Here is an 11,575-nt window from a genome sequence, read left to right as displayed (position 1 = left end):
GACAGTGGGTTATGATCACCTATTTGCGGGGAAACCCTCTCTTGGCTAGTATACGATGAATTGATGTGATTTGTGGCACTGTGTCTCGCATTATGTACGCAATAAACACGCGAATGCGCAAAACATGTGCACAGATGCGTGCACTCTTGAGACAAAGTGATGACAGTAGCCGACATGATGGAATGTGTTAATTAGATAAAAATGTACTAAAGCTTTTTAAGACAAGACAAAAAATCGTCGCTCCTTCGCATTTGAAAGCATTTGAAAGTGTGATTTAAGTGTTGTGTAACACAATATTTGTATTTACCAAAGAAATGCATTCATATTTGAATTAGAATTTTTCCACGGCCTCTGCCTCAAATAGAAAACTCTTTCGACTTACCTGGCTCACCTGGCTAACACAGCTAGCTTGGCTCAGTGTGCTAACGGCGCGCATATAGCTTTGGTTCCTGGAGCGAAATTTAGGGGAGTTGTAGTTGGTAGAAGGATCCAGGACAAGGCCCGGATGCATGTCTCTGGCCTGCAAGTGGTAGCTCTGACTGGACAGAGAGAGAGAGAGAGAGAGAGAGAGAGAGAGAGAGGGGGCGGGGGAGAGAGAGCGAGAGAGAGCAAGAAAGAAAGAAAGAAAGAAAGAAAGAAAGAAAGAAAGAAAGAAAGAAAGACGGAGACAGACCGACACACACACATAAAGACAGAGAGACCAAGACAGAGAAAGGGGACATAGAGAGGTGGAAAATAAGGTTAAAGTGATACAAAAAGCCTAAATAAATCCATAACCCAACTCATTGGATCATGCATTTCCTCCAGTGGCCTCAGGCGTAGCGTAAGGGACAAAATCAGTTAGGTGGCATAGAATGCCCCGGGCTGTCCTCCGTCAGGCAGGCACAGAACCTCAGAGAGAGGCTGATGATGGCGTTGTGGGAGCCTCTCCCTCTGCTCCTAAGTCCTTAGTGCTGCCGGTGCGCTGGCGCCCCCCCTCCGCATGGCACGATTCGATTTGCTATTGTGCTGAAACATCGAATCAATGCTTGGAAATGAGGGGGGATGCAAATAAGGGAGCTAGTTAGGGAGCAAGCACTTCAGAAAGGAGTGCCTGCACGTCAGCCCGAGAAGGGGGTGGAAGCAAACTGATTTTCTTTCTCTGAGGCGTAAGGGAATGGCAAAAAGGACCTAGCTCAGGGGGAAAAACGAACCCATGCCTGGTTAGAAACCTGCGGAAGGGGGCGAGGAGTGGTAGAGAAGCGAGGGGAGACAAGAGGAGATCAGGTCGAAGTGAAAGGGGAAGCTTGAGATACAGGGAAGCGTTAGAGCGATGAGTTGGTCAGTTTCTTTTCTTCCGGTGTTTAGCAGCTTGGAGAAAGGGCACCGTGAGGTCCATGAATCCATCTTGTCACGGTACACGCCCTCCGGAGTGCATTTTAAATAGAGATTACAACCTTAAAAGGCTTTTTGCTTCAAAATCAACGACAACAAAGAAAATTAACCTATACACCTTCCGAAAAACGATTCCTAATCCACAATCTGCGCGTTACACAGTACGACAAGTGGACGGGTTAACCAGATCATTCATATTTATATGGTGTGCTATAGTACCTCAGAGTCTGTTTGGGTGAGAACACTGCCCCGGGTGACCTCTTATTGACTTGGTCTGGAGTGTGTGTGCTCTATGTCCATAGAAAATATGCCAGCAGGAGCAGAGAGCCAGCTGGCTTGGGTTGTTTCCTCCAACGCTTTAACATGGCCGCCCAAACAGAGGTAGGATGGGGAGGAGGCAGATGGCTCGGTGGTTGGGTTGGACGGTGTGTGCATGTGTGTATGGGTGTGTGTGTGTTTGTGTATAGGGACAGGGCGGGTGGGGGGCAATGGAGGGGGGGGGGGGGGGGGGGGGAGGTCACTGAGTCACCTGTATTCACCTTAAGTCTGCAGCGAAATTGGTGATGTAGTTACGCATGTCGCTGTTCATTTTATCCACGCGGTACGAGCTGTGGGGTAGAGAAGAGAGGAGAGTTACTGGGTCCCAGAGAGGTGAGGAAGGCTGTTCCAGGTTCACTGGTAACGGGGGGCTATGTATCAATGTATGTATCAATGCATGTATGTATGACACTGCTGGAGGGTGAGACTCAATGTTTCTGCCCGCCCCCCCCCCCCCCCCCCATCACGAGAAGGGGCGAAAAAACATTTAAGATGACGCACAACATGAGAACGGTAGCCGTGTCACACTGATATGAGCCAACGTGTAAATGTCACTGTCGCGTAGAGCCGAGTCTCATAGCTGCCCAGCGGGTGTGTGATGTTGCCACAGTGACCAATAAAACAATACAGGGAGGGACACAGGGACCGGAATGAGGGGTGCATTATGGACTCTGATGGACGGACAGAGGCACGCTATTGGATAGGGAGTAGGAAATATGAAGAAGCAAAACCATGGCAGAATGTCATGCTGTACGACAAAAATAGTTGCATTACGTAGTAATGTTGCCTCGATTTCCCTTGTGTCCCTTCTGGGACACTTAAGCTTCACAAGAGAGCCTCGAGGAAGTCCCTCACAGTTTTGGCAGGCCAATCACAGGTCAGGGGTGGCCCCTGACCTGTGATTGGGCGAAAGGCGGATTGGTTGAAAGGGCGGCACAGGGAGCTTGATTGACCATGGCTGGCTGCAACCACGATTCCGAAACACAAACAGAATTGAGGGAAAAAGCAGCGCATCAGGACAGACTACATAGAAGTGCATCAATAGCGCATGCTCCGAGGGCTGTGGTTCTTCATGGTGCACCCAAACATCCCATGTTTGCACAACGTCCTTTGTCGCACAACATTCAAGCTTTTAGCTGAAAACATCTGGTGGCTAAGTAGGAGCTGAGCCCTTAAATACGTCTTCATTTGCCCGTCTCTGCTGCGCCGTGATGTATATTATAATCTGCTGAGTGGGGTGGCATGTACTGTTTGCGAGAGCACCAGCATTTTATCAGTTCTGCTGAAACACATTTGCCTGTAATGTCTCCGGCAGTGGCTAATGCACTTCCATTGTGGGCCAATATACCAGATGATTGTAATCTTACATATTCCAGCTCTCGCCCGGCTCTCCTGCTGCGGGTAAATGTATTATTCCATTGGTTAAACAAAAGCCTCGGCCTGCAATATCTGGTTCTCAATGAGGAAAAGGCGAGGGTACGAAGAGTCATATGTCACGGTGTCACCGAAATCTGTAAACACAGAAGCATGAGGAGAGACCATCGTGGGGGGGGGATAGGAAGCGAGGGAAGGGAGATAAAACGCCATGTGTCGTGTGCCTGCAATTTAGAGTAAGCAGAGTACAGGGAAACCTACAGGAGGCATGCCTGGAAGGAAGTGTCGGAGAGTGTTGATGATGCCATTTACAACAACAACAACAACAACAACATCAACAACAACAAGGCGTAAGGGCTGGCCTTTGGGATAGAGCAAATTTCCTCGAGATAAGGAGCTCCGCAGAGCTACAGTGAGACGTGTTTAATGTGTTATTTCTCGAAAGCGAACGCATGTAACCACGCACACTCACACAACTCCGCACGCCGGATTTCTTAATCAGGCGTTTGGAACACTCCTTCGGAGCCATTATAACAGGTGCAATCTCCATAGGAAATTATAAATGTGCAGTTATCACTGATAGAAATTAGGTGTTGCGGCAAAGCCTAACAAAGAGAACCCTGGTAGATTCGTCATTTATAATTTCCTGCTGCATTCGACAACTCTGTTAATTCTGGGATTGCTTTAATTGCTTTAATTTTCTGTAATTCACTGGATGGAAAGTGGAAACATCCCCAAACATCAGGGATGGATAAGCTTGTGGGCGGCTGGCTTGATTTTCTTACATAAGGCTGTCATAGCTTTCAGAATTGTAACCTAAATTGCATTGGGTGTCTGTGTGTCTTTAGATTGGATAGTATAATATATTATAGATACACACACTGTATGCCATTCTGGGAGGGACCCCCTGCTTTTTGTCCTGACGGGGTGATGCCCCTGCATTGCTATGGTCTATGCTTTGACTAGCTGCGTTTACCACAGAAGGAACTTCAACCAGGAGCCAGGAACCTTCGGAGGACCAAGGTGGGTTTCCACCGCAGGAACCATGGTTTAAATGATGTTCCGGGGACATATTTTATCCCCAAAAACGTCCCTGCACAGGGGGTAGGACATTAGAAATGTTAAGGAACCTTGGGGCTGGGGTGGCAGCGCCAAACACCTCTGATTCGTCGAGTCCTCAAAGCGTCTCATTTCAGCCATAGACCTCTGAAGAATAAGTCCCGCCTCCGAGGCTCCGGTTCCATCGGTCTCGGGGGCGGGACTTATTCTTCAGAGGTCGATTCCAACATCTACAGCCGCAAACATACGACAGTTTTTTGTTTGCTTCAACGTGCAGTAAATCACCGGTGCTAGCTGTTATATGCGTTGTTCATTCATCTCGATAGCAGTCGGCGATACGAGCCAATGTCTGATTACACTGCGGCTCGTGAATATAGGTTACTATAGGTGGCTTTTAATAACATGAAGGTGTGCAGTTGTATCGAAAAAGAGGGAAACAAGCTCCAAAACATGGATGCATTAAAGAAAGCACACGACTTATCTTAATCTACCTCATCCGCAAACTCTGTTAACTCAAACTCTTTTATAATCCGCTAAATAGGTAGGATATTTCGATTGGCTGAGGGTCAAATCATTATTAAAGCACTTTCATTTGTCTAGCTTTTGCAGGTCTTTACACCGCGGTGGAAACACAGCCAACAAGGGGCATAAGGGACCCTACAGCCCCTTGAAACGTAGTTCCTGTGACCAAAAGTCCGGGGCTATTTCGGTTACAACGTGGCTCGTGTCGGGCCCACACAGAGCGATCCGGCCGGTCGATACCCTGCCTTCAGCCGTGCCCGGCGGACCCCCGGGTCCCGCCGCGGAGGCAGCCATTATCCGGAGTGGCCTGTGAGTACCATAACTGCCACTGATAGCTCTGCCCACTGCCGCGCTCCCGTGAATCACTTGCCATTTGCAACCCATTCACACCTCATACAAACCGCAGCTTTTCAGGGGGACACAATCACATAATTAACATTTAGCCTCCTAAGCCTACAATTTCTTATTTTTTCAAACACAAAAGGAAGCCAGTGTGCATCCCACTACGACGACGCAACGGGAGCGATTAAGGATCCTGCATGGCGGCATGCCTGCAATCGATGTAAGGCCTTTATAAATCCACCAAAGTCATTACCTGTACCGACAGTCACAGCATGCCACACCGGCACGGTCACTTGTGTGTCCGTGCCTGCGGGAGCCTTGCCGTGAGCTTGTGTCGTTGCGTAACAGACGATCACGCTCTGCTTACAGTGATTGAATTGTAATGCAAAAAACTTTAATGAAGAGCAGACTCGAGGAGGAGAGAGAGATACAGAGATAGAGAGAGTCAGCGAGAGTCATTCAGAGGGAGCGAGATACAGAGAGAAAGTGAGAGAAAGAGACAGAGGGACAGGGAGAGGGACAGGGGGAGAGAGAGAGAGAGAGAGAGAGAGAGAGAGAGAGAGAGAGAGAGAGAGAGAGAGAGAGAGAGAGAGAGAGAGAGAGAGCGGGAGAGAGAGAGAGAGAGAGAGAGAGAGAGAGAGAGAGAGAGAGAGAGAGAGAGAGAGAGAGAGAGAGACAGGGCAATAGGTTAAAAGCAGGAGAGACAGGCTGACAAAGAGTATCATGGGAGAGGTTTATAGTGTAAGTGAACCCCTCCGTTTCAGCAGTAGAACCTCCATCCGGGAAATGAAAAGAATGCTGGGCGAGGCGGAAATAAGTTGCTAAGGTATTACAAAGAACTGACACATCGGGTCATAGGAGCAGACGCAGGGGCATTGTCAAACGTTGTCAAAATGCATGTCACAATCCCTCGAGGGAGGGTACACGGCCAATAGTAAACTACCACTCTGGAAAAGCATTTTTCTCCTAAAGCTGTATTTTACATTACAGAAAGAGCTGTTTATGGGATTAACCTATGATTCAAAAATGTGCTCCCCTTTATGAAAGAGAGTTACTGCACAAAGTAAGGACCCCAAAAAACAACAAAAAAATGTTATGCTACAACGCTTGCTAGCATAAGTCATTCAGCTTTTTATCTGTGGGGTCACAGGCCTCAGTTTGGTCGCACAAACACATAATGAAGGCCTCGATGTGGTGTTTCAGCTCAAACTGTGCTCTAAAAAGCTGAGGCGGCAGGGGGCGCAGACTGAAGGTAACACAAAGGGTTTAAAGGGAGCAGGTGTAGGAGGGTTTTGCTTGTGGAACAAATTGCCATATTAATTAAAGGCTCTGCAGAAACTCTGTTGTAATTACTGTTTTCCCAGTCCGCCATACACAAAGAGGAACACCACCCCTTTGAGGGACACTGAAAGGGAACCCGTGCCTTGACAATGGCCGGCCGGTTAACAATGGCTTTGGAGGGATAATTTGCCCAGTGCACACTGCATGTGTAATGGTTTTTGAAAGTTATGTAATGCTTTGACAAAAAAAAAGGAGGAATTAAATTATCCCATAATAAAAAATCAAAATCAAAATGATAAGCGGTTAACACTACAATATGACAGCCACCCTAAATAGCATGAGATAACACTTCATTATTAAGAATAACAAGTTTGGGTTGAGTAAAACAAAAAAGAAGTGAAAAGTCGATCCGCAGCAACGTTCTCAGCCCACCTTCCTCTGTCACGTGAACCGTGATGACCCGGAAGTGATGATGCATGATGATGTCATTGAGGGGGCAGAGGGACCAAAGGGAATACATTGTGAGAAGAGAGATACAGCAGCAGCACATTAACCAGAGAGCGCACAAACAAAACTGTCTGGACATGAAACATACCGTCACACCATAACAGTACGGGCCAATTGACACGGAAATGTCGTCTCTGCCTACTTGTATCACTTGTGAATCGATCTGGCTCTCGCTGACACGACATGACAGAAGCGGGATTGGGAAAATGTGCATGTCTCCTTGTGTTATTAATGTTGTGTCCGGTAGTATCAGCTACACAAGACGATGCCCTTTATTACATGTACGTGGTGACACGCCTCTGCTGTAGTACACTGGATTGTGGACCACAGGATAACGGCCATTGTATAATTCATTGTTATGGATGCAGGAGCAGCACCAGGTCATACTTTTCTCTGGTAAAAATCGAGTTAACAATAAAAACAATCGACTATGTTGCTGTAAAAACATGTCAACATTATTAAAATCATATAGTTTGATTAATATGCTTGTAAACATATTATTAGACTTGTGACTTTCACTTGTGAATCACAAACGTGATTCATTTTTGGTTTTGTGTCTGTGTGGGGGTGCGTGAGTCATGTTTAATTTAAGTGATGTGCGTAAGACTGACATGACACCATCATAACCACAACACGACACCTGTCATGTACATGAAGGGGGAGCCTCTTTGAACGTTGATGACAGGTGTCAGTAAGTGCCATTCTCAATTGTGGACAACATAACCTGTCAACATCTTTGTTATGACAACTTGACATAAGCCAAGCCAACATAGCCAGTCAACATCTTTGTTAGGACAACGTGACATCAACCAGGACAACATTACCTGTCATAAACCTGCCATGCAGGCTTGAATATAAAACTTCAATCAACTATTTAGCTTTATGTGTTAGCATTACAGCAAACTGATAGGCGTCATGTCATGGTTATGATGGTGTCGTGTCAGGCCTATACAAACTCCAAATAAAGTGTTACCCATGTTTGCACATTGTGTATTTATTTGTGTGTGTGTGTGTGCGTGTGTGTGTGTGTGTGTGTGTGTGTGTGTGTGTGAGTATGTGTGTGTGTGTGTGTGCGTATATGCGTGTGTATGTGTGTGTTAGGATGTGTGTTTGTGTTTTAGGATGTGTGTTTGTATCTTAGTGTGTGTGTCTGTGTGTGTGTGTTAGTGTGTGAGTGTACTAAAGGCCTAGAAACATGTAAACATATCCTATCCATGCATTGAAATACTGCGTCTTCAAGTGTAAAAAAAAACGATTTAACGCTATAAACCCAAAAAAGCTTTTAGAGATCTCATTTGTCCATGTGGACTCCTAATGTTCCCTGACTTAAATGCCACTGGGGGATCTAACAACTGCTTGCTTTCTCAGCCTGCAATTCTCTATCTCTGTAAAGTTGGTGTGAGTGTGTGTGTGTGTGTGTGTGTGTGTGTGTGTGTGTGTGTGTGTGTGTGTGTGTGTGTGTGTGTGTGTGTGGGTGTGTTTGTGAGTGTGTGTGTGTGTACGTGTGAGTGTATGTGTGTGTCTCTGTGTTGCTGAGTGTGTATCTGTGCTGGTGTGGGTGTGTTTGTGTGTATGTGTATGCGTGCTGGTGTGTGTCTGAGCTTGTGTGTGTGTGTGTGTGTGTCTGAGTGTTTGTGTGTGTGTGTGTGTGTGGACACATGCGCGTGCCGTGCGCCCCACCTCTGGGAGTCCAGCAGCTCCCGGGGCCTGAGGGAGTTCTTGACCGCCTTCTGGGGCGAGGTCTTGGGGCTGGAGTCCGAATCGCCGCTCTCCTCGTCCCCCATGGCCTTGACGTAGCTGCTGCTCCGCATCCGCCGGCAGGGGATCTCATCGTCCTTACCCCCGCCCGGGTAGCCACCCCACTCGTCCTGGGGCACCTGGGACAAGAGGGGGAGGGGGGGGGAGGAGAGGAGTTTGGACGTGTTTAGAGGTCAGAGTTCAGATCTGATGTGGTGGTTACGGAGTCAAAAGGGGGAACAAAAAGGGGAACGCAGTTGTTGTTTGTGTTTGGCTTGAAAGCCTGTCGCATGACGTGCCTTCATGGTCACCGTCATAAGGTTTGGTTGCAGTTGTCTGCTCGTTCATCACAGGACAAAACCACCCACACGGCCGGGGGATTTTGGTTTCAACCCAAGTACATATAGATCCTCCTGATGAGCTGGCTCGGATTACGCCTGAAACGTCCCCGGTGAATACGTGCAGGCAGACTCCACACAGCCCTCACTGCTAGCCTCCAAGTACTGCAGTCCCCGGGCTGCAGCTACATTGTATACGGAGCCCTCGCATCACCGGCGATCCCGACTCTATTCCTGTCCATTACTCTTTATAGGCGGGAGATGACCGGAGATCAGTGAGGGATCAACCTGGATTGGAGCTGTCCCATCTTCCTCTCTGCTCCCTCCTGTATCACCTTCCTGTTGCGGACGATACAGCTTTGCATGCACCACATTACCCGGCAGTGATTTTAAAACCGCCAAATGTATATAAATGTGTCCCGGCTCTGCTCTACTGCTGTCGTCAATAAGGAAAAAAGGGAAGCAAAGAGGTTCATGTTTGATTTAGCTGCAGTTCCCTGGGCTTTCATTAAGGTGCATGGAGCGTTCGTCACAACAAATAATTACTGCTGGGTCGACGCCACATCGGAGCGCTATTAAATATTACTCGGGGGGCTTATGCCGGGTTATGTCCCACTGGGCCTGCGGCTGCGCAATACGTATGCTAGGGGGATGCGACGTCCGCTGGCTCCTGCTTCAAACCAGGCCGCTCAGTCCCACGTGGAATCCCTGATGGGACTGATGGAATCCCATCAGTACGACCGGAAAGCACAGAAGAATACAGGACGTATACAAATACAGATTTCGGTTGCTATTTATTGTTTGAACAGACTACTTTGGATATGGAAATTCCAAAACATTTCTTTGCGTTGGTCTCGACACGACCACGGGCATTGGGCTCTGGGCTCAAGGCATTAGCGGGTCAAATTTTAATATTGAATATGTTTACCAATGGCCAGATGGGAAATTAATATTAACATAAATCAATGCAGTGCACCTACTCGAATGCATTGATGTCGTTCATTAGTCATTTTCCCGTGTTGGAAAGCATGCCTCGTGGTTGCACTGTGGTTTCCACGCCGTTAAAACACGCTATTAAGGAACATGCAAAAAGGGATTGCCTGGCGGGAGTGGTACTGAAAACCAGGCGCTCTATATTGTCTAGGTGGGTGGTTTGTGTATCCTATTAAAGTCTGCGAGCTTAATGCGTGTAATAAACAAATGACAACGGTTCAGACTCATTTTAACATCACATGCTCATTACACACTGCTAAAACAGAACTACTTGTTCACTGCACACTATCACTTCCTGACATTATTTGCCCCTGTCCAATTTTGCCTCGGTTAAAGAGTACAACCCAGTTCAATTACTATGGACAACAACTGAACTGCTGGCGATGCTTCAGGTGTATGCGCAACCACACACACGCACACACACACACACACACCCACACACGCACACACACGCACGCACACACAAAGGCACATAAACATGCACACACAGACACAAATACAGGCACACACACACACAGGCGCACACACAAACGCACACACAAACGCACGCACATGAACAGACGCACAGAGAGCCCCATTACTTGAACCGACTTTGAAAAGTACTAAGCGCTTTTCCCCTTCATTACAAGGCGATGCACGAAAACACGGGGGCACACGTACACACGCAGACCGACACGGACACACGTACACACACTCAAGAGATCCGTCCTAATGGGGCAGAGGAACAAAGGCCTAATGAAAAATACCAAAAGACAAGTGACTATTAATATTTTCAACATTAACCTAATGTACAATGGAAGAGCGGAAAGGAAGGTATCCTTTGGCAGGAATACAGAAAGAGTGAACATATTTGCATTTGCAACTGGGACTCCAAGGTGAGTATGATGTCAATAGGAATTCAGAACGACCCTTCCTAGCGACTTGCTTCCCACTCCTTTCCATTGCGAACTAGATGGAGGTTGTTGTGGTGGTGGTTGGGATATCCGTCAACCTGCCCTGGGGCTTAGGGGTGGACTCTTGGCTATAAAGCCCATCCCATCCAGGACCCTACGCACCAAATGCCATACTTCATTAACCTTTACTTGATGTATTGAATATCTCTTGCTTGCTATTCTCCTGGGTTCACACACTCACTAACATGCACGCACACACACAGGCACTTGCATGCAGGTGCAGCAGCACATCCACACACTTGCACAAGACAACGTGCACGCATACACACACACACACACACACACACACACACACACACACACACACACACACACACACACACACACACACACACACACACACACACACACACATGCATTCACATGCTTCTACACACAGGCAAAAACATACACACACACACACACACACACATATACATGCAGACGCAGGCAGAAACAAACACACACACATACACACAAACACGCACCTGCAGCAGCACGTGCACACACTGCAAACACACACACACACAAACAAACCCACAAACACCCACACACAGGCACACGCACAAACCCATGGGCACACACCTGCATTCACATAAACAAGCTTATACACACAGGCCCACACACACACGCACATATCAATACATGCAGACACAGGCAGAAACACACACACACACACACACACACACACACACACACACACACACACACACACACACACACACACACACACACACACACACACACACACACACACACACACACACACACCGCAGTGCTCCTGCTTATCAGCCTTCA

At 47.6% G+C, this 11,575-nt stretch overlaps 1 protein-coding gene across 4 annotated transcripts in view; it reads right to left on the bottom strand.

The window, feature by feature from the left end:
* dlgap2a (discs, large (Drosophila) homolog-associated protein 2a) overlaps nt 1-11,575 on the bottom strand; it is a 106,465-nt gene that overhangs the window by 25,662 nt on the left and 69,228 nt on the right. For 2 of the 4 annotated variants that reach the window (XM_030356977.1, XM_030356979.1), the window contains exons 3-5: nt 8,458-8,654; nt 1,914-1,982; nt 383-539 (exon numbers count right to left, since the gene is read on the bottom strand). In XM_030356977.1, coding sequence (XP_030212837.1) covers nt 383-539; nt 1,914-1,982; nt 8,458-8,654 — 423 coding nt within the window. The remainder of the gene's footprint in view (nt 1-382; nt 540-1,913; nt 1,983-8,457; nt 8,655-11,575) is intronic. The other 2 variants (XM_030356978.1, XM_030356980.1) reach the window with 1 other exon arrangement.

The sequence above is a fragment of the Gadus morhua genome, chromosome 5 (genome assembly GCF_902167405.1).
Source record: "Gadus morhua chromosome 5, gadMor3.0, whole genome shotgun sequence".
Taxonomy (NCBI): domain Eukaryota; kingdom Metazoa; phylum Chordata; class Actinopteri; order Gadiformes; family Gadidae; genus Gadus; species Gadus morhua.
This window is presented reverse-complemented; position numbering and strand designations above follow the sequence as displayed.